This window comes from Ascaphus truei, chromosome 2, assembly GCF_040206685.1.
Source record: "Ascaphus truei isolate aAscTru1 chromosome 2, aAscTru1.hap1, whole genome shotgun sequence".
NCBI lineage: Eukaryota > Metazoa > Chordata > Amphibia > Anura > Ascaphidae > Ascaphus > Ascaphus truei.
Genome location: NC_134484.1, coordinates 276,803,268 through 276,827,387, shown reverse-complemented (window position 1 = coordinate 276,827,387; position 24,120 = coordinate 276,803,268). Strand labels below are relative to the sequence as shown.

General features: G+C 44.1%; 1 protein-coding gene across 7 annotated transcripts in view; it reads right to left on the bottom strand.

The window, feature by feature from the left end:
- LOC142487267 (triple functional domain protein) overlaps positions 1 to 24,120 on the bottom strand; it is a 419,339-nt gene that overhangs the window by 40,306 nt on the left and 354,913 nt on the right. For 6 of the 7 annotated variants that reach the window (XM_075586256.1, XM_075586257.1, XM_075586259.1 and 3 more), the window contains exon 33: positions 21,709 to 21,808. In XM_075586256.1, coding sequence (XP_075442371.1) covers positions 21,709 to 21,808 — 100 coding nt within the window. Of the gene's footprint in view, positions 1 to 9,563; positions 10,269 to 21,708; positions 21,809 to 24,120 lie in introns of those variants that run through there. The other variant, XM_075586263.1, reaches the window with a different exon arrangement.

Sequence of the window (24,120 nt, the reverse complement as noted above, 5' to 3'; positions counted from 1 at the left end):
AACTCTTTACTTTATGCCACCAGCCACCACCCTGTGCCACTTAAACGTGGCCTCCCTTATTCACAAATGCTGAGGGTCAAGCGTATCACCAGTGATCCTTCACTGGTTGAGGCCTCGCTTCTCAAAATGACCCAAAGATTCATGGATCGGGGTTATTCAAGGATCGAGACTAATGCGGCCTTAAAGAGAGTCCAGGCCGTTAAGAGGGAATCTCTCCTCACACCTCGTACAGCTATCAATGAAGATCAATGCATCAACATCAGTAGCACTTACTCAACCGCTTCTAATTACATTAAGCAAAGCATTCGCAAGAATTGGCATATTCTAACCAATGATAAACAAATTGGCCAACTGTGCAAAACACCGCCACGTATGTGCTATCGTCGTGGTAGAAATCTTCGAGACGCATTGGTGCAGGCTGATCCATCCAGCAAATATACACCGACCCTATCCTGGCTTAGAAGGAAACCTGGCACCTACAAATGCCATGGCTGCATTAATTGCAGCCTCATGCAGACTGGTCAATCTTTCTCTCATCCACATAATGAGTATCCGATCCCCATCAGATCATTCATTAACTGTGAGACACGGTTTGTAGTTTACTTCATCAAATGTCCCTGTGGACTCTACTACATAGGGAAAACCAGCCGGATGTTTAAGGAAAGGATGGCCGTGCATAGGTCCACCATTAGAAAAGCCTTGTTGGACGCTGACAACGGTGATGATCTACTACATCTTCCAGTGGCCAGACACTTTAGGCAACACAAACATAGTTTATCTACACTGAAGTGTTGTAAGGAATCGGGGGCCACGTTCCTCCTTACCCACTACCAGTACTGCAGCGGCTGCTGCCCCTGCCCCCCGTCGCTACCCATGCCGCCGCCCAGTGCATACCTTGAACTCTGCCGTCGCCATCTTGGATTCTGGCACTGGTGTTACAGACCCTCAGCTGGGCTCTACTATTTCCTGGTCTCTCAGCCACTCACGAGCAGCTCCTCGACACGCCTCCGCCATGCCCCTCGTCCGGATTGGTCACTGTCGCTTTAAATATCCGGCTGTGACTTCACTTCCTTGCTCTGCATAGCTCCTTGCTTCCTGTGTAGCCTGGAAACTGTGTCGTGCTCCTGTTTGTCTTTTCTCCTACAGATTTGATCCGGCTTGTCTGACTTACCCCTCTGGCTCCCGACTTCAGCTTACCCATCACGATTCTTACCTCTCAGACCCTTGGACACGGAATCGGATTTAAACTACGGAACTCTCTATACTCCTGAACTCGGCAAGTACAACGACTATTCTAAATCTTAACCCAGGCCTGGCCACGCTACAACCACATCCCGGACCCACTCCCTCTGCTGTCGGTGTGTATATTCAACATCCCACCTCAGTACAGGGGACTGGCCTGGTCTATGGGCTGCACAGCGTGACAAGTGTATGCCTATCCTAAAAGCCAACACATCCTCACGCGGTGGGGATAAGAATAAGTTGTTGCTCCAACTGGAGGCCAAAATTATCTATGAGTTAAGAACTATGTCGCCAGGCGGTCTTAATGAAGATTTTCACCTAGGATGTTTCATTTAATTTGTCACGAAAACAAAGCGAACATTTGGGACTTTACTTATACGTTGTCCCTATTCCTGCATGCCAATTTTTGTTTTTGCTTTTGTTTGGTGTTTTTTTTTGTCTTTTTGCTTGTTTGTGCTTTGCATATTTTCCTTCTTCTTTGCACTTTTGGCTTACATTTTTGCATTATTTGCAGTTTTTGCTTTTTTGTGGTTCTTCCACATTAGCTCTTTATTGGTTGTGTCTGTATTTTGTGGTCTATTTTCATGTTTATTGCCTTTTTCCTTTTGCCTATTGAACTTAATAGTGATTTTTCATTAATATGCCTCTGCTCTCACTTTGTTCCAGCCTTCTGTCTTCCTGTCTCCCCTTTTTTTATATATTCACTCCTCATGTGTCTTGGGATTCCATTGAACATTTCCCTCCCCGTTCCCCACTTTTTTGTCTTTCACCATATTAATTTTTCCCTACTACATTTTGGCCCACTGATGTCATGATACTTGTGTTATCTCTATGCTTTTTAACTCATGCCAGCCGCGCATGCGCCATTACGCCTATTGCGATCGGAATTGCTATATGTGTCCTCGGGACTCTTTGTGTCAATATCTGTTTATTGTCTATGAGTAATGCATTGTGATGTTCCATCCACATGTTAGGTTGTCACTCCGAGTCAGCTCGGTGTGCACACTGAACGCTGGCGTCCCTTAGGTATTTATTTATTATTTTTTCTGTTGTTACAAACACTGCGCATGCGCGCCATTGCGGTGCATGTACGCTGTGGTTACCTGGATACACTAGACCAGGGGTGGGCAACCTATTTTTCAATGTAGCCACAGGTGTGGCGAATTAGAAGTGAAAATAGCCACACAATGTAAAAATTGAGGTATTGTGTTGCGCATGCGAAAATTTTAAACACACTGTTTGAACAAGTTTATAAATTCTCAGGGCCGTTCTATAGTGTGTGCGCCCGTGCATGCACGTGACACATGCTTTTTGTGTGTATGCTGTGAGCGAGTGAGGTACTGTGTGTGTGTGTGTGTGTGTGTGTGTGTGTTATAAATACGTTTGAAATAAATAAAGAAATGCTTTAATAAATTATTTATTAACATTGTACATACAGTACACACACACACACACACACACACACACACACACACACACACACTTTTCAGTGGTGGTAGCGGCGTAAAACCATTATAGAAAGGCTGCTAACCTCAGCTAACTATAACTGCCACGCGCGCGCACGGCGCAGCAAGCGCACCCTCTATAGAACAGCCCTCAGACCGCAACCCCCCTCATCCTCTCACCCCCCTCTTCATCCTCCTCTCACGCCACCACCACTACCCTCCTCATCATCATCTCCTCACCCCCTCATCATCACCATCTCATTTAAACCCCCCTCATCACCATCACCTTTAACCCCTCCTCATCACCATCTCATTTAACCCCCCTCATCACCATCTCATTTAACCCCCCTCATCACCATCTCATTTAACCCCCCCCTCATCACCATCTCATTTAACCCCCCCCTCATCATCTCCCCCAGCACCCTTGATCTCCCCCATCATCAAGCACCCCCCTCCCCCACCCCAGTGGTGGGATTCAAAATTTTTAGTAACAGATTATCTCTCACTAGGGGGGGGGAGGGGTAAGGGAGACAGGGGGGGGGGGGGGAGGGGTAAGGGAGACAGGGGGAGGGGGGTAGAGAGAGAGCCAGGGGGGGGGGGGGGAGTGAGAGACAGACGGGGGAGATGTTTTGTGTTTATGTATTATATTTATGTTTTTTTAATGTTTTTATTCAGTTGAACAGGACTGCATGTGGAGGGGGGGGGGAAGAGACCAGAGGCCCCCTCACATCTCTCCCAGCCCCCCTCACATCTCTCCCAGCCCCCCTCACATCTCTCCCAGCCCCCCTCACATCTCTCCCAGCCCCCCTCACATCTCTCCCAGCCCCCTCACATCTCTCCCAGCCCCCCTCACATCTCTCCCAGCCCCCTCACATCACTCCCAGCCCCCTCACATCACTCCCAGCCCCCTCACATCTCTCCCAGCCCCCCTCACATCTCTCCCAGCCCCCCTCACATCTCTCCCAGCCCCCCTCACATCTGTCCCAGCCCCCTCACATCACTCCCAGCCCCCTCACATCTCTCCCAGCCCCCCTCACATCTCTCCCAGCCCCCTCACATCACTCCCAGCCCCCTCACATCTCTCCCAGCCCCCTCACATCTCTCCCAGCCCCCTCACATCTCTCCCAGCCCCCTCACATCTCTCCCAGCCCCCTCACATCTCTCCCAGCCCCCCTCACATCTCTCCCAGCCCCCTCACATCACTCCCAGCCCCCTCACATCTCTCCCAGCCCCCTCACATCACTCCCAGCCCCCTCACATCTCTCCCAGCCCCCGTCACATCTCTCCCAGCCCCCCTCACATCTCTCCCAGCCCCTTCACATTTCTCCCAGCCCCTTCACATCACTCCCAGCCCCCTCACATCTCTCCCAGCCCCCGTCACATCTCTCCCAGCCCCCGTCACATTTCTCCCAGCCCCCCTCACATTTCTCCCAGCCCCCGTCACATCTCTCCCAGCCCCCGTCACATTTCTCCCAGCCCCCCTCACATTTCTCCCAGCCCCCCTCACATCTCTCCCACCCCCCCTCACATCTCTCCCAGCCCCCTCACACTTCTCCCAGCCCCCCTCACATATATCTCCCAGCCCCCTCACATATATCTCCCAGCCACGTCACATCTCTCCCAGCCCCCCGCTCACATCTCACCCAGCCCCCTCACATTTCTCCCAGCCCCCCTCACACATCTCTCCCAGCCCTCTCACATATCTCCCAGCCCCCTCACATTTCTCCCAGCCCCCTCACATCTCTCCCAGCCCCTCACATCTCTCTCAGCCACCCTCACATCCCTCCCAGCCCCCCTCACATCTCTCCCAGCCCCCTCACATCACTCCCAGCCCCCTCACATCACTCCCAGCCCCCTCACATCACTCCCAGCCCCCTCACATCTCTCCCAGCCCCCTCACATCTCTCCCAGCCCCCCTCACATCTCTCCCAGCCCCCCTCACATCTCTCCCAGCCCCCCTCACATCTGTCCCAGCCCCCCTCACATCACTCCCAGCCCCCTCACATCTCTCCCAGCCCCCCTCACATCTCTCCCAGCCCCCTCACATCACTCCCAGCCCCCTCACATCTCTCCCAGCCCCCTCACATCTCTCCCAGCCCTCTCACATCTCTCCCAGCCCCCCTCACATCTCTCCCAGCCCCCCTCACATCTCTCCCAGCCCCCCTCACATCTCTCCCAGCCCCCCTCACATCTCTCCCAGCCCCCCTCACATCTCTCCCAGCCCCCTCACATTTCTCCCAGCCCCCTCACATTTCTCCCAGCCCCCTCACATTTCTCCCAGCCCCCTCACATTTCTCCCAGCCCCCTCACATTTCTCCCAGCCCCCTCACACTTCTCCCAGCCCCCCTCACATATATCTTCCAGCCCCCTCACATTTCTCCCAGCCCCCCTCACATCTCTCCCAGCCCCCTCACATCCCTCCCAGCCCCCTCACATTTCTCCCAGCCCCCCTCACATCCCTCCCAGCCCCCTCACATTTCTCCCAGCCCCCTCATATTTCTCCCAGCCCCCCTCACATCTCTCCCAGCCCCCTCACATTTCTCCCAGCCCCCTCACATTTCTCCCAGCCCCCTCACATTTCTCCCAGCCCCCTCACATTTCTCCCAGCCCCCTCACATTTCTCCCAGCCCCCTCACACTTCTCCCAGCCCCCCTCACATATATCTTCCAGCCCCCTCACATTTCTCCCAGCCCCCCTCACATCTCTCCCAGCCCCCTCACATCCCTCCCAGCCCCCTCACATTTCTCCCAGCCCCCCTCACATCCCTCCCAGCCCCCTCACATTTCTCCCAGCCCCCTCATATTTCTCCCAGCCCCCCTCACATCTCTCCCAACCCCCTCACATCTCTCCCAGCCCCCTCACATCTCTCCCAGCCCCCCTCACATCTCTCCCAGCCCCCTCCCATCTCACCCAGCCCCCTCACATCTCTCCCAGCCTCCTCACATCTCTCCCAGCCTCCTCACATCTCTCCCAGCCTCCTCACATCTCTCCCAGCCCCCTCACATCTCACCCAGACCCCTCACATCTCTCCCAGCCCCCCTCACATATATCTCCCAGCCCCCTCACATCTCTCCCAGCCCCCTTCACATTTATCCCAGACCCCTCACATCTCTCCCAGCCCCCTTCACATCTCACATCTCTCCCAGCCCCCTCACATCTCTCCCAGCCCCCTCACATCTCTCCCAGCCCCTCTCACATCTCTCCCAGCCCCCCTCACATATATCTCCCAGCCCCTCTCACATCTCTCCCAGCCCCTCTCACATCTCTCCCATCACATCTCTCCCAGCCCCCTCACATCTCTCCCAGCCCCCTCACATCTCTCCCAGCCCCCTCACATCTCTCCCAGCCCCCTCACATTTCTCCCAGCCCCCTCACATTTCTCCCAGCCCCCACATCCCTCCCAGCCCCCTCACATTTCTCCCAGCCCCCTCACATTTCTCCCAGCCCCCTCACACTTCTCCCAGCCCCCCTCACATCTCTCCCAGCCCCCTCACATTTCTCCCAGCCTCCTCACATCCCTCCCAGCCCCCTCACATTTCTCCCAGCCCCCTCACATCCCTCCCAGCCCCCTCACATCTCTCCCAGCCCCCCTCACATCTCTCCCAGCCCCCCTCACATCCCTCCCAGCCCCCTCACATTTCTCCCAGCCCCCTCACATTTCTCCCAGCCTCCTCACATCCCTCCCAGCCCCCTCACATTTCTTCCAGCCCCCCTCACATTTCTCCCAGCCCCCTCACATCTCTCCCAGCCCCCCTCACATCTCTCCCAGCCCCCCTCACATCTCTTCCAGCCCCCCTCACATCTCTCCCAGTCCTCCCATCCATGCCTACCTTGTCTGGTAGTAGAATCTCTTGAGTCAGAGCAGGAGCAGCACGGAGAGAGGAGCCGTGAGGTAGCAGCAGACAGGAAATTCCGGGTCAGGCTGCTAGATGGCGCACCTCCCCTGTAGTCCTGCTTTCATACCAGGCTTCCAGCCTGGTGCCGCATACCATCTCCCCCTGCTGCCTGTTAGCGAACGTTAGAAATCCCCTCCACCCCCACCCCAGGGTGTCCCGGCGGCCCTGTTCGCCACAGTTTCCCTGCCAATTCGCTACAAGTGGCGAGTGGCGACAGGGTTGCCCACCCTGGCACTAGACGCTATCTGACACTGTGTTGCCAGATGCTGACGTCGGTATTGACTTAATAGTTACTACAGCCCCCATTTCCATGATGTGCCCCACACATGCTCTTTGCTCTTCATTCGTGCAATACCCCACATATGTTTTTATTACTCGCATCGTTCAGGAGCTCTGTTTATTTATTTATTTAACTTCTGTAGTTGAGACGTATAGTGCGCATGTGCGCCACGGTTATGTAAGGATGTAATGGTTACTATGGTATATGAGACGCCTTCCGACACTGCTGCTTCTAAGTACTGACGTCACAATTGCTGAATCAGTGTTCACAGCTGTTTAGGATCATGTTCTGGCCTATCAGGGATTGGTTTGTTGATGGGTGGTGGGTATATATGTTTGTCAGGTTTCATTATGTATAGAGCACTCCCTTGAGAAAGGTCCTGTGTCAAGGACCGAAACGTCGGGTTTATGTGCCTTTTTCTACTGAATACACGCTTTTTTTGTACCTTCTGAGTGTGCTGTCTCCTTCTTGCCTTGTGATTCTGGATTTACTCGGTAAGGAACACTATATATATATATATATATATATATATATATATATATATATATATATATATATATATATATATATATATATATATATATATATATATATATATATATATATATATATATATATATATATATATATATATATATATATATATATATATATTAGTTTTTACCATCTGTTTCACCAGTAAAAAAAAAAAAACACAGTTTCACATGAAGGTCAAGTAAAAAAAAAAAACAGGGAAACAAATACATTTATAATACTTAACACTGGAAATCTGTGCATAAAAATGCAATCATTTCCCATAAGTGCAGTTTGACAGAGATGCAAACTAATAATATAAGTATATATTCTGGGGGGATTAAAAAAATGTTTTAAGACTATTTGGTTTCTGTGTCACATTCATGATAAATCACTGAACCCTAACTTTTCCCTCAGGCAATAGCTATAACTTTAGCACACAGTCTCAAGTTAGTCCCCCGGGACATACTTTGGTCTCAGTTCTGAAGAAAAAAAATCCTGCCCTTCCAGTAAAATAACGTAACTATCCCCTCCACTTTCCCAAAATTTATTGAGTTTCTGTCCATTTAAAGCAATGCTGAGCAAAAAAAAAATCTATAGATCTGTATAAAGTAACGGCACTCCCTGGTTTTCTGGCAAAGTTTCATTTATATCCCTTCTTAGACAAGGGAGAAAAACAATTGAAAACAGCTGTGGACTGGACAACGTCTTTGAAACAGTTCTCAAAATCTATTAAAAATGCTGTAACTCCACAAACAGTTAGCATATTGCACTTCCTGAGCATGCTTCCATATGTGTAAATAATGGCATAGAATCAACCGAGCTTATCTCATATAAGCTTCATCCCCAATTAAAAGAAATAAATAAATAAGAAGCATAGCTTTTTGGTTTACAGTTTTAATCTCAATTTCTACAATAAAGAGAAATTTATGATTGAGTATTTAAGACACAGCATGGATCTCTCTAATGCATGTATCAATACAGAATGCACTTACTGTAGAAAATTTCTAAATCATGTTAAGACAATGTGCATTATTGTCCGGAACGTTTGACTTCTTTGTGGTCTCAGTGATCTACAGCAGTAGTTTTTTTTTAACCTTTTCTTGGTTAAGAACCCTATAATTATATTGTGGAATTCTGCAGAGCCCCAACCCGCTCCAATAGCGCACCTGGGATCGGATGCATTGTAAGGAACCCCAAACCTCTCTAAAAGCGAGTCTGATATCAGATGCATTGTAAATTCTTCTGTATTTAGTACAATATTCAAATTACCTGAAAATTGCAGGGAACCGTTTAGGGATGCCCGGGAAACCCAAGGCTTCCTAGGAACCCCTGTTGAAAAACCACTGACATCTCCTGACTTGGAGATTTGCCGATATCCACAAAATGAGAAAAGAAAGATTATCAGCATAGAAAAGCCACGAAGAAACCTATGGTTAGAATATGGCATCTATTGGAGGGTCTCAAATTAGCAACTCCTTTTTGGGCAGATATGATTCCCCTCCATTTGTAAAATAAGTGGTATGTTGTGTACAATTTGGAAGAAGCTTGTGGGGAGCGCAGAATTTCACCATATAAAGGGAAGGAAATAAATAATAGTGTATTACGTCCAAACACCTGTAGCAATGTATTTGGGGATCGGGATTAAGAACTCACATTCTCCCAGTTAAAATACAGCATTGGAAGACAATCTGAAGACGCTGTAGTTTGCAGGGGGATCTTGCTTAGGATCCCGGGAGTGGGGTAGATGGTGTATACTGCTGCTGCGCTTTGATTGTTATGTGTCTATGCACATGGTGCTAATGTAAGTGTGGATTGCCACTGTTTTTATTGAATATATCATTAGTGAACATATAATGTTGCACTAGAGTTGTCTCTGTTTCCATCGAGGGTTTGTTCCACTGACACCAGGGAGAGTATCCTAAGCAAGATCCCCCTGCAAACTACAGAGTCTTCAGATTGTCTTCCAATGCTGTATTTTAACTGGGAGAATGTGAGTTCTTAATCCCGATCCCCATATACATTGCTACAGGTATTTGGACATATTACACTATTATTTATTTCCTTCCCTTTATATGGTGAAATTCTGCGCTCCACACAAGCTTCTTCCAAACAGTCAAGAGAGGAGGAACTGGATCTTCTCCTAAGAGGGTTGAGCAGCGAATTGTACTATTATTATCACTATTTTTGAACACTGTTTACATTTATATATTTATTTATCACTATAGGCCGAGTTGAAGACCTGAGACATGCAAATGTGCTCACAAGAGTATTTATTTGCGATTTTATTTGTATAATTTATGCCATTCTGGTGATCTTTCCTGTAGCTCTACACTGGTCATCAAATCTACTTCTGATTAAATAAAAGAGAAAGACAAAGATGTAAACCGATACAATGTGTGAAATATTATTTTATATGGTAATCTTTACCGCAAGAAAATAACCAACAAAAGTCCTTCTTCACAAATAATTTTCCCAGGAAGGAACAGCCATGCTAGTTTTCGCCTGGGACAAAAAATTCTTGGTTTGTTGATTGATCAAACAGAATGATCTTTTAATAGTTTGGAAGTGCATTGATATAGTATGCCTTTAAAATGTAAAGGTTTATTTTATGGTGGAGTCTCAAGCACAGATTTCAGCTTAAAACGCTAAAACTGACGGACGCATACAGTACATTAACAAAAATAGTTTACTGTACAGTGGTTGTAGCATTGATTTTGAACAATTATCCTCCTTCTCACAACATGTATAACAATGCCCCACCATCTCTCTACACTCATTCATAGACTCCTACTACCATTCTGCATATTAAGGTCATCACAATTAAATTGAATGTGGTGTCCACGCCTCACTTCACTTCAAGATAACCACAGCCAATTGTAGAACACTCTCCTGTTGGACAAAACACCTTTAGAAGGCTTGCCAAATATGTAATTTGCTTACAAAAGGAGTAACAAAATACATTTGATATAATTATCACAATCCACTGAAGCCTCAGGGAGTAACCATCTTGTTCTTCCCACATACACCCATGTTACAGTCAATATGTCATACAAAGCCGTATAGATCACAGAGACAAAAGGTTGCAGCATCTTATACTATATTTGTGAAAGCACTGTATGCCTGTCTGCATGGCCTCTGTCCCTAGGGGAAATCTCATTGGTCCCTTGGCCCGCCCGCCCCCGCACACCTCTCATTGGCCTGAGGCGGAGTGACGGGCCAAAGTGGGCACACACACACACCTACCTCCCCCCCTCCCCGGTGCTCCACTGACCTCCCCGCCTCCGCTCCACTCTCCGCTCCACTCGCCTCCCTCCCGCTCAACTCACCTCCCTCCACTCACCTCCCTCCCGCTCCACTCACCTCCCTCCCGCTCCACTCCCTCCCGCTCCACTCCCCTCCCTCCCGCTCACCTCCCTCCCGCTCCACTCACCTCCACCTCCCTCCCGCTCCACTCACCTCCCTCCCGCTCCACTCACCTCCCTCCCGCTCCACTCACCTCCCTACCCGGCGCGGGGACAGGCAGTGGCCAGGCAGCCTGCAGCTGCCACGCGGCGCCTAAGATGGCGGCGGCCGGAAGGACCCCCTTCCTCCCTCGCGGAGTAACTAAGATGGCGGCGGCCGGAAGGAGAGGTGACGTACGTGTGTGTGTATGTGTGTGTGTGTGTCACTGTGTGTGTGTGTGTGTCACTGTGTGTGTGTGTCACGGTGTGTGTCTGTGTGTGTGTGACACTGGGTGTGTGTGTGTGTGGGACACACTGTGTGTGTGTGTGTGTGTGTGGGACACACTGTGTGTGGGTGTGTGGGACACAGTGTGTGTGTGTGTCAGACACTCTAGGGTGGGGACCGGAGCTACGCATGGGTGGGCGGGGGGGCAGGAGCGGAGAGAGAGGGGGGAGCGGAGAAACATACAGGGGGAGTGAAGAGGAGGGACCCGTAAATTTTAAGAAACCCACCCCCCCTCCTGTCCACTGTTCCCATCCCCTCCTGTCCACTGTCCCCGTCCCCTCCTGTCCACTGTCCACTGTCCCCTCCTGTCCACTGTCCCCGTCCCCTCCTGTCCACTGTCCCTCCCCTCCCCTCCTCCTGTCCACTGTCCCTCCCCTCCTCCTGTCCACTGTCCCTCCCCCCACATTTTCCTAGCGGGAAATTTAACTCACGGGCAACGCCGGGTCTTTCAGCTAGTACCATATAAAATACAGACACATACAAAGAACTGCTCAATTGAATATATAATATTTTGTGATGTATGTTTTAGGGGGTGAATAGAGACATGAACATATGGAGGTGAAGAGTTGTGAATGTTGGAGAGGATTGGATTGTGTTCTGAGGACAGAAGAGTTGATAATTATATTCTCTACAAATTGGAGGCAATCAGTTCACACCTCATCTGACTAAATCCTAGATAAATGTTACCATAATTCTGCGGATACATGGTTAATTGAACTGTTAATGAATCAACTTCCTCAAGGACAAGTTGTTAACATCTTATAATTGCTCATCTCGCTCAGCAATGGATGAATAAATAATAGTCGCCAACAAGCGAGAAAAGGAAGACCTCCGGGAATGACCTCACAGAAAATTAATGGCAAGGGAAAACACAGGGTGTGGATTGCTAAAAAGATCCGGTGCATGAAACAACTAGTGCTGATGCCAAGCACCAGATGTTGAAGCCGTTTGCCAAGTATTGGCAGATTACTAAATTAGTAGGTCATACATGGGTTACTAATGACTAATATAGACCGTCCAATCTCCTTTGAGATGATCTGGCGCTATTTTTTTCTTTCTAGGGTACAATAAAATATAACAAGTAACCTCTTAATTAAGGATTGCAAATATGGGTAGAAACTAATATACATAATTTATATATGTAGAAATATTAAACAACCATAGAGATAATTATTACCACTATACAGTGTAGTATGTTAATTTCATTTGCAGCACTTATACTCTAAGTCTTAGAGAAAAAAACCCACAGTAGGATTGCAAGATAACATTATTTAGTTGTCTATCAGTCCTAAACGGACATGCCAAAGTCAACTTAATCCCATAAATCTTATATATTTATAATAGAGAGATCAGCCCAAGATCTTTATACAGCAAATGGTGCATTGCAAATGCACATCATTTCGTTTCCAAACTCATGGAAAGGAGTCTAGATTCAGCAATTAGTGTGCCCCTTTGTCACTAGTTGACTAAAAATCTGTGCCTTTTTTAAAATGTATTTATTATTGCACTGGAAGACAACCAGATGTGCATAACTCGTGAAAGCTTTTCAGATTTTGAATCCTACAACCCCTCTTGTCCACAGAGTGAACAGCTGCTTCCTGCAGTCTCCAGTTGCCAGCCAATCCTCACAAATTTAAAGCGCATCTGTTGCCTTAGGCCAGCAACTAATCAGACCAAGAGAGATAGAAACATGGACTTAGTAGGGAGACTACATCACTTATAAAGGGGCCGTACATGAGAAAAGTTTACCACCACTAAGCAACATACAGATGTAGCAAGCCTTAATGTCTCCATGCCATGTGAATGATGCGATTGCAACAGTTTTGGCACTTAAGGCTTAACATTCCGGAGGGTCCCATTCGGAAGCATGCACCCCCCCCCCCCCGCCCGCAGCTTGATCTCAGCAGACACTATTCACAGTGCCGTGGAATTGCTTGTTCATCAGCGACGCTACATTTGTATACAGGAATTTCAAAAAGTTAAGTCCCTGAGCCACGTTCTTGATCTCTTTCAACAGTTTCTCTATAAAAATATATTTAATCATTTTGTAAATATGGGCCTGAAATCCAATACCTAGCCATCTTAGAGATGTCGAAGCACACAACAAGTATTCAGAAACAAGTTTTGGTCCTAATCAGCACAGAAAATGTTTGTGTTCCAAAGGCTAATAACTCCTCTTAACATAAATTGCATTGATAGATGGGGAATGGAGTTCACCCCTTTCCCCCACTTTTGGGATTATACATTTAGATTTTGACCTCGACAGCTAAAGTCAACAAAAATATTGTTGTCTTCTCAAAAGCCTGAAATAACATTTGACAATAATGTAGCCCCACTGACTAAGTGTAGGAATGAAACACCGTACCACTACGTAAACCAAAGTATTTTTTTGGAATGAAACTACGGTAACCTGTTCAATTTCCTTACCTGCAATGCTGCTCAAAGATGAAGCACTGCATGACAACCACACATTACAGTCCAAATAGAGTCACTGCACTAAGCCATATAACATTTCCCCAGCACTCTTACGGTTTGCTTCATAAACTGAAGCAATTCTTAGCACTGAATAACACAACACAAATATAATAATTATACAATATATACTGTTTCTTTTAGAGGCATCTAATTAGGGAAAGACATTCTGCAGTGATACAAGTCCCCATATCAGTTTTAAAGCAATTTTTAGAAACTCCCGCAAAAAATTTTTTGACATCAGTATTCTTTCAGAACCAATAGCTGCCAGAGGATTTCACAGCAAAAAGGATCAAAAAGTAAAGAGGAGACTGTTAACCACACATTTTGCATAAATAAAGGTTTGGAGAGCACGTGCGCAAAACTTTTCATAAAAAATGATGACTAACATGGGTAAAATAATTTATGAAGGCAGCACTGGAGTTTTACTGTGCAAAAAATAAAATTGACTACATTTCTGAATTTTTTTAGTAACCATGAAGGAAACAAGACTGGCTTCAAAAAGAGAAAATGGAAAGCCTTGCTAGATACGGTATATTTCAGTGTCCCCACTGTCCTCTCTAGTTTTTGCTTTTATGGGGTGTATGCTGTGTAAGCTGAAGCTGCGCGGATATAGAATAAGCAGATTAATCTTGATAATGTTTCATTTTCTGTTTTGTAGAACTGCCAACATAAAAAATATTTTTGGTAACACTTAAAAATGAGGCTGGCATGGCAAGTAAGGCCTCAACCCCCAAATATGAAACACACCAAAAAACAATGGCCCTCATTCTCCGGAGGCTGGATTGTCCCCGGAATTTACAGCATTCAGGGAGAAGGCATTAAGGCAGAGGGTGCTAGGAATCTCTGGAGGTTACGCAAAAGCTGTCATTCAAACCAAAAAACTACAGCTGCCGGACTCTCTCCAGTGAATGATATATTATTGGCCTTAGTCAAGTTAGAAGAAAAAGATAAAGGCTTCATTGAACTCAAAAGCAGACACCTATTCTATTACAGAGGCAACTGGAGAATCAGTGGAGTAGGCTTCATCGCTAACAACAGACGACAGAGAAGACCAATGCTACATCCAACATGACATCGTTAACAAGACATGGAGAGATAACATAGTGGAGTATGAAAGCTCAACAGAAAGAGCAGTTGGAATCGTAATTCAGTTGACCGAGTTATAGGCTTCAAATAATCCAAGTGTTTGCTCCAAAATCAGGTCACGAAAGAATGAAGTCGAAGACTTCTACAATTAAATCAATTAATTTAACAACAAATGAAATAGTCACCTCAAGATCCTTGTGAGATTTCAATGCAAAGATACGTGCCCAGCAGAATGAACGATTCATCAGTTGGTAAGTATGGTTACGGTAACCGGAATGAATGTGGGGACAGATTGGTAGAATTTGTAGAATGTGAAAACTTCTACATCATGAATTCATTCATTAAGATTAATCCAAATAGAAAATGGACCGAATGGAGTCAAGCATGAAATGGGCTCTATCTTAACGAACACGAAACACGTGATTAATGACTACTTGGTCCTTTAATGTTTTGACACAAGGATTGATCAATAATTGGTTCGCTGGAGATAATATGTGATGGCGAAGTTGGAAAGAAGAAAACAGATAAAAAGAGAAGACAAAAACAATCAACATCAATAACCTAAAGCTAACAGAAGATAATTTAAACTAGAATTGAAAATCACTTCAATTTGCTCAAAATGCATGAGGACACTTTAACAAACGATTCTGAAGAACTTATGAAAATCGTAGTTGCAAGTGCAAAATAAAACTGGAGGAACTGCTAACAAAAAGAATAAGAAAATGTCTGATGAAACAAAACAATTAATGAGGAGACGACAAGAAACAAGAATAAGAATTGAATATGCAGAGTTGTTCAAGACAATCCGCAAACGTATAACTGAAGATGTAAGAAAACATAACTGTGATATGGTGAAGAAGACTATTGAATATAAACGCTTAAAGAAGACAAAGCAGCGATGGTTCAGAAGAAGCAAATCATTGCACTCAAACAAGATGATCGATCAACAATAAAAGACTGTGCACTTATCAAGAGAGTGAAGGACTTCAACATTAAATTGTACGTGAACACAAATAATACAGGGCATAATTCAGTAGATTACATGTGAAAAGACACCACAATCCTTCCAGCAATAAAATCCAGAAAGAATGAGAAGGCTCCCGGGGAAATGAATTTTCAACTGAAATCTTGAACAAAGCTGGGGAAGTAGTAGAAAAATTATTGCAAAACTCTTTACATGTTGAAGAACAAGAAACTTCCAGAGCAATAGAGTAATGCTACAGTTCATCCACAAGAAAGGATACAAAGAAGACCTCAAGAACAGAAGACCAATCAGTCTGCTTCCAATCACTTACAAGATTTTTACGAAGATACTCCCTAATCGGCTAAAACAGACCCTGGCCTTTGCGTAGTCTAGAGCAGGGGGGCGCAAACTTTTTTCCCTGCGCCCCCCTGATGGCTGTCCCCTCGCTCCCGCGCCCCCCCCCAACCCCAACTTACCCGCGCTCCGGCGTAATGACGTCACGTTGCCATAGCAACGTGACGTCACATGACCTCGCGGCGTCATTTTGACGCCGCGTTGTCATGGCGCCGCAGGGAGGAAGCCGCCGGAGCCACGGTAAGTTAGGTTTACAGAGGCCCTGCAGCTCCCCCGGCACTTAATTTAAGTGCCTTCGGGAAGCGCACGGGGCCTCTGTAAACCCCGCGCCCCCCGTCGGCAGTGTCGCGCCCCCCCTGGGGGTCGCGCCCCACAGTTTGCGCACCGCTGGTCTAGAGAACAAGCAGGATTTTACACTGCATACAACACAATGGACCACATCCAAGTCATGCAAGAAGTGATTTCCCGAAGTAATGAATATGATCTACCACTCGCTTAGGATTCGGAGATAACGAAAAAGCATTTGATTCTGTCTACACCTCAGCAGTTCTAGATGCATTAATAAGGCAAAATGTTAAAGAAGCATATATTTATATTATAAAGAACATTTATAGGAATGTCACATTAACCACTAGATTACATGAAGATACAAGCAAGATAAGAATCAACAAGGGAGCAGGGAGACACAATGTCACCAAAGCTTTTTACTACAACGCTTGAAGACTTGTTCAAGACATTAGATTGGGAAGAATAAGGAATATAAAATCAATGGTATATATTTGAGTAATCTACAATTTGTAGATGTTATTTTTGCCACAAGTCCAAAACACCTCCAGCAACAAATTGAAGAATTTCCTGAAGCAATACGGAAGAATGTGAGTCTCTATATGAATCTCAGCAAAAAATTAAATACATTTAATAGAGCTAGAAGTCGAAGACTATGTCTATCTTGGCAGGCAAATAACAATGGATGAGAATCTTTGAAATTAAATCTATAGGAGAATGAAGATGGGATTGAGTGCATTTGGAAGAAACAAGACAATATTTCAAGGGAACCTTTCACTGTGCATCAAGAAGAACATTTTTGACCAGTGTATTCTGCCCGTGCTAACCTATGGATGTGAAATGTGCAAAGATAATTCAGAAGCTTCAGAAAACACAAAGATGTCAGGAGAGATGGATGCTGCGTATTACCCAAAGAGACAGGAAAATGAATGAATGGGATTGAAACCAAACAAAAAAGTCTGTGACATTATCACAAGGGTGAAGAAATTAAAATGGCAGTTGGCCAGCCATATTGTGAGACAAAATAACCATCGTTGGACAAAGATGGAACTCGATTGGATTTCAAGAGAGATTAAAAGCCCAACATGACGATCAAAAGTAAGATGGAAAGATGCAATCAATACCTGGAAGATCATTTGGGAGGCCTTCATCCAGCAGTGGATCGACAAGGGCTGAAGACGATGATGATACAGATATATATATATCGGTATTGGGATCAGAATAGCTGCCTGCCAGGCGGCCACAAACCAACCCCCAGCACTAATCTGCTGAGTCATATATAAGTCTCCAGTCACTTAGATTTTAAGCTCTCCGGGGAAGGGGTTTCCTTTCCTATTGTCTGACTACCAAAGTCATCAGGGACCGCAGTTTGTGAACTACAGTATACTCCACAGTATTTTGCTAATGTACCGTTTAGAATGAGGCATTTTAATCTAACTTCTACCCGAAGGCTTTTTTTCTTCTTCAAGTTCCTCCAATAGTGTTTTCCTTTTGGTTCTGTAACAGAGGCTGACCGCGGCAGTCATATTAATTTCCTTCAGGAACAAGTTAAAAAAAAAAAAAGACACAGCACTACTTCCATGCAGGAAAAACGAAGATCAAACCGAGAGCGTTCCCATTGTAAAAAACAGACTTATTATTGAATCATAAAAAAAACCATACACAGGCAGAAGGCCCACACCTACGCGTTTCAAGCCTAAGCTCTTTATCAATACCCATATAGGAAAATGTTCCTTTACTGCCCAAACTGCAATTAGCGAAATGTTGTGACACTGGATGAGTTAAGTCCTCTTTAATAATAAGGCGCATGTGCTCCATAATACGGCTCTTAAGGGCCCTGGTGGTGCGTCCCACATATTGTTTTCCACATCCGCATTTTAATAAATAAATCACGAATGTGGTATTGCAGTTAATAAAGGATTTGATGTCAAACTGAAATCCAGTGGAAACAGAGGTAAATTGTTGTCCAGAAGTCATATATTTACATGATTTACAATTTAAACACTTAAAGCGTCCTTTGGGTAACTTACTAACTATTGGTTTGTGTGTATGAAATAAACTACTAGAAACATGTACTTTTGGCTTTTTTTTAAGACAAAATGGGGACCATACATATACAGGCATACCCCGGTTTAAGTACACTCACTTTAAGTACACTCGCGAGTAAGTACATCTCGCTCAATAGGCAAATGGCAGCACGTCCTGAACAGCAATACCGGCTCCCTACCTGTACCGAAGGTGTGTGCAAGCGGGGAGACTATAGAGCCTGTTACAAATGCGTTATTTACATCAGTTATGCACATATAGGACGATTGCAGTACTGTACGTGCATCAATAAGTGGGAAAAAGATAGTGCTTCACTTTAAGTACATTTTCGCTTTACAAACATGCGCCGGTCCCATTGCGTACGTTAATGTGGGGTATGCCTGTATACCTTTTTTATTTCATAAACCAATCAAGATATCATACCCCATCGATGTATATTTGTCTGGACACTTTAATGTGTTAACTCCTTAATGCAGTGCCATGTGGGATTTTTACAGCTAAATTCGATTATTTGTGGAACTGTTATATCTCATCATCAGGTTTTATACCTTGATACCTAAAGGGTATTCCATTTGAGGACTTTTAAAGTTTTTTGCTTATAACAGCTATACTTGCCTATGTGTATTGTTATCTGGGAGAATTTGAGTTGCCTGGAAATTGAGAGAGGGGAGGGGTTGGTGGTGGGGGAGGGTGCAGTGGCAATGCAGTTGAGATTAGCGGGATTTACCCAGGTAAATGAGAAAAAAAAACTTGTAAAGCACAGAGTGCGGCTTTATCCTTTACAGTGCTGGGGTCCTGCTACATCGGAGTGCCACCGAATCGACAGTACTTCCGCGTCATGTGACTGTTCTAGGAGCAATCACATGGTGCGGCCAGACTTTGGATGCCAGAAACTCTCCACTTCCGTTTTGATCTGCTTGGTCAGCCCGGTTTGCCCCTAAAAAACGAGCAAGTGCTTGTGGCGTTCCTGGTACGTCATAAAGGCAGTATGTGTGAATAAAACCCGGCGCTTTTATCTAAACCTAACAATAATTCTAACGTAGCTCTAACCCCCCCCAAAAAACAACGACCTCTACATTCTGATAATATAGAAAAATAGGGGAGCGCTATCTACTTAAATATAAACTCTATAAAAGTGCTAGTGCATGTTTCCAAGTGCAAATATATACATTTAAAAAACTATATAAATTCTATATAATCAATCACATTACTAGTGCAATAAATAATTAAAAATGCTAATAGCAATTTAAAGTGCAGTGCATATAAAAGTGTTAGTGTAATTTTCAACAAAAGTGCATACAATAATATATGTGCAAAAACAACACATGCAATTGTGTACAAATGTAACCTCTGCTAGACAGGTGTAATACTTAGTGCAATATATATATATATGTGTTAAATAAACCATATAATAAGGGGTTACATGTGAGGATCTCTTCTTCTTAAGCATCCCACAGTACTCTGTTTCAGAAATCCTCAGGGCAATGAAGAGAGACTCCTGACGAAGCCAAAGTGGTGAAACACGTAGAGTCCAGGAGCAACCGCAAGCAGAGGAGAGGGAGACGTTCGGAGATCCGTCTACCAGTCAACGCACCATCTAACCCACTTCTCGCGAAACTTGTGACGTCAGAGCAGGAAGATAACGCTGGGTGAGTGTGCCGGTTCTAGCAGAGGTTACATTTGTACACAATTGCATATGTTGTTTTTGCACATATATTATTGTGCACTTATGTTGAGAATTACACCAACACTTTTATTTGCACTGCACTTTAAATTGCTATTCGCACTTTATTTATTGCACTAGTAATGTGATTGAATTTATAGAATTTTATATAAAAAAAATATATATAAATATATATATATTGCAAAAAGAACAAAAGAGCCCCAATGAAAGCACTCAAGTATGCCTGACAATACAAAACCACAATGTTTATTGGAAAATGTCACAGAACATAAAGTAAAAATTAATGCACAGAAAATTAAAACACGGCATGGATCCCCTGAATGGTGCAAACTTGATTAAACCTCTAATCAGGGAGTTACCCTGAAAGACAGTACAACGGTCTAAATAGACAATAGAATGCTGAAAAAGTACCTGACAAGGTGTATACAAAAAGCTACCAACAGACACAACCCAGTGGTTGGATAAGGTGGCTAATGCACTATGTAGCAAATTGCTGCTGTCTCCCTAGGTCTGGGGACAAATGTAAAACATTGCAAAATCAGCAAGTTCACTGTGAAAGCATATGGATAATCACAAAAAAGCACAAAAAAGCACACCTTAGTCTGTTACAGCAAATAATAGATACTTCACCTTATGTCAGGTACTCAGCAGGGTCTGTAGAGGAGTCAAGGAGCAAAGCTCATAGCACATGAAAATGTCCCAAGAGGGGGACAAGACAGGGGATCCTGCCTACTGCCTTCGGCTAAGGCCGAAACGCGTAGGAGCAGGTCCAGTAGGCAGTTTGAAACTTTTCTCTTCTTTTAGATATTGATCTTTGATTTATTTTATCATCTTCAACACATTTGCCATTGACAATTCCTCCATCAGCCCTCAATTTCAGAGACAAATTTGTGTTATGCCACATAAATGTGGCAATGTTTGTAAGTTTTCAAACAAAGCATTACAACTCAGCCAGCACTTTGCAACTTGTGAATAGTTTCAGCACGCTCACTTGGGTTCGCTGCCCTAACTTTATAGAATGTGTTGTGGTGAATTTAAGGGCTTATGTGCAAAATTGGAATAGCTATAAACTATATATGGTAAACTCTGAAAGAAATATTATATGTTAGGACTGTGAAATTCATCAAAACCCATAATGCTTAGTGTTAGAATTCATTGTTCTCCAATTCCCGTCTATCACTTCTATGTATGGAGGGGATAGGTATCCTAGAAATTATCAAGTATACAAACTGGAGCGCTATAGTATTAAACTTAGGGCGCCTGCACCCTAAAGAGCAGTTGTTATTGGCATGGGGGAGAAAAGCAAAGCACTTATTTTAATAATATTCATCAATTAATACAAATGGAATCACACAACATTATTACTTTTTTTCATAAGCTATAAAACACAACTATAAAGACACAGAAATGTGTCACACAGTTTATTGTCCCTGCTCATTCTTAACCCTTTACTTCTACTATGTGTTATGAATATTCCCATCAAATATTAATACAAAACCTCAAATCCAAAAGGCATTGTATAAAATAGTTCACCTAAAAACACGATATACACAAAGTATACAGAAGAGCGAAACTCACTTGTGAGCTTTTTTTTGTTGCTTTAATAAATGTTCTAATTTTAGTCATGCCACCGTCACAACATGTAAAAGCATGAAACAAAAAAAATAATGCCTTAGCAAAGAAATATCAATGAGAAACATTTGCCTTACCTTATCACTGTCTAATGTATTCTGTGAAGTTCTGGATGCGATGGAAATCGTATCAGGCTGACTCATGGCATCTCCCTGACTATCCAGGTCTTCTGCATCTCTGCAAAGCAAACAACACAATCATGATCATTTAGGGGGCCATTTATACTCCTGGTTGTTAAACTGGGGCAAAAACAGCATCAGATGTACCAAATAAAAGAAACCAAATAAAACAAAGAGTTTTTCTTTGGTATATCTCGTAATGTGTTTCCTTACTGGTTTGTAAGAGACTCTGTGAAACCTCTTTTACCTGCAGACTGTTTATTTCCTTTTAGGATGTTATATCTACCATATAAACAGTATGATAAAAAAATTTCATAGATGAAATTATAATGTATAGAACATTCAAGCCCTTGTCTTATAAGTACACATGAGACTTGTAAGATTAATTTCAACAATTAAACACGGTCAAGTGAGAATCCTGTGAGGATTCTAAAGCTCTGTACAGGAAGACCTCTCAAGTGGTCTATTATAAAGTATCTACAACAAAATTACACTTCTGAAGGTCAAATGGGGCCTTAAGAGCTTAGAACTGCATTTCCAGTTGTGATATATATATATATATATATATATATATAATGCAGAGTAATTGTAGCCAATTTAGCACAAAGCTTGTAGTTAGCTTAGTGATCAAAAGCAGTTCACTTATCTGTGGCTTAGGCCAGGGTTGCGTAAAGTTTTTGGTGTGCGCCCCCATGCCTGGAAGCCCCAGCGTTTGTGCCCCCCCTCGGTTATAACCCGGCGCCAAATGAAGTTGTGGGTCATGCGACGTCACGTGACCCTGCAGTGTCATTTGATGCGCGTTGTCATGGTGACGCGTCACGTCGTGACCACACGGCGTCATCTTACGCCGTGTTGCCATGGCGACGCGTCGCCTAAGACCCGGCTGGCAGCAGGTAAGGGATGTTACAGAGGCCTCACGCCTCCCCCGGCATTTAATTTAAATGCCTTGGGGAAGGGCGCGGGGCCCCTGTTACCACCGCGACCCCCTAAGCAAATCTTGCGCCCCCTAGTTTGCGCACCACTAGCTTAGGCAAAATAATGTTACAATGAGAGGGGAACCATTTTCAATAGTGAACACATATACATGATGTGTTTTGTCACAAAATATGTATGTTACTTAAAATTGTATTTTATTTTTTAAAGTGCGTTACGACAGTGTGTACATATAAAAAGATTTACAAATCCCATACTTTATTTTATATCCTATAGACTTAGAATGGAAAAAAAGAATCAAGATTTATTTATGCTTAATACACTGGAATAAGACACGAATGCCCTGAAATATTAAGTTGTCTATATGCAGATGATAAAGTAATATTGCTGAAATCAGTATACTGTTGAAATGAATATATTACTGAAATGGACTGGAGGGCTCTCTGGAGAAGGATGGAAAGCGATGTTCTGTTTCCATTTTCTCTGTTCTGTTAGTATCCATTTTGTGTGTGTGTGTGTGTGTGCATGTGTGTATGTGTGTGTGTGTGTATGTGTGTGTGTGTATATGTGTGGTATGAATGAGAGAGTTTCGCTCACAGTAGATTTACGACTGTGCCTGAAGTAACGCCCACATTTCTGGTGTAAGGTTGTACCTGGTTCCTTTACAGAACCGTTTTAATCCAGGTTTTAATTATCTGTAATCGAAGAAGAAACAGGTGCGCAAATCACATCAAGACATGGAAGAGAAGTAAAGATACCAAATAGTGCAATATTGTCAACCCCAACAATGAAATCAATGTTGATAGCTCTATAAAATTTTCACTCACGTGTACAACGTGATAGTAAAGCGTTGTGGTTATTAGAAGTTACCAACTTTAGTTTCCAGATAGGTACTCCAGATCCATAGAAAAGGAAGGGATATCCATATACAAAAAAGGAAAAAGCAAAATAGTATAATACTGCTTTTAATATTAAAAACACAAAGTATTCCACTTACATAAGTGCCTTTGTGGTGAGCATTCAGACCACCCTTGGTCATATGGACAGACAGTTGTTTTTTTCACAGCAACAGCATCTGCTCCGCGGAGCAGATGCTGCTGCTGCTGTTGCTGTGAAAAAAACAACTGTCTGTCCATATGACTCAGGGTGGTTTGAATGCTCACCACAAAGGCACTTATGTAAGTGGAATACTTTGTGTTTTTAATATTAAAAGCAGTATTATATTATTTTGCTTTTTCCTTTTTTGTATATGGATATCCCTTCCTTTTCTATGGATCTGGAGTACCTATCTGGAAACTAAAGTTGGTAACTTCTAATAACCACAACGCTTTACTATCACGTTGTACACGTGAGTGAAAATTTTATAGAGCTATCAACATTGATTTCATTGTTGGGGTTGACAATATTGCACTATTTGGTATCTTTACTTCTCTTCCA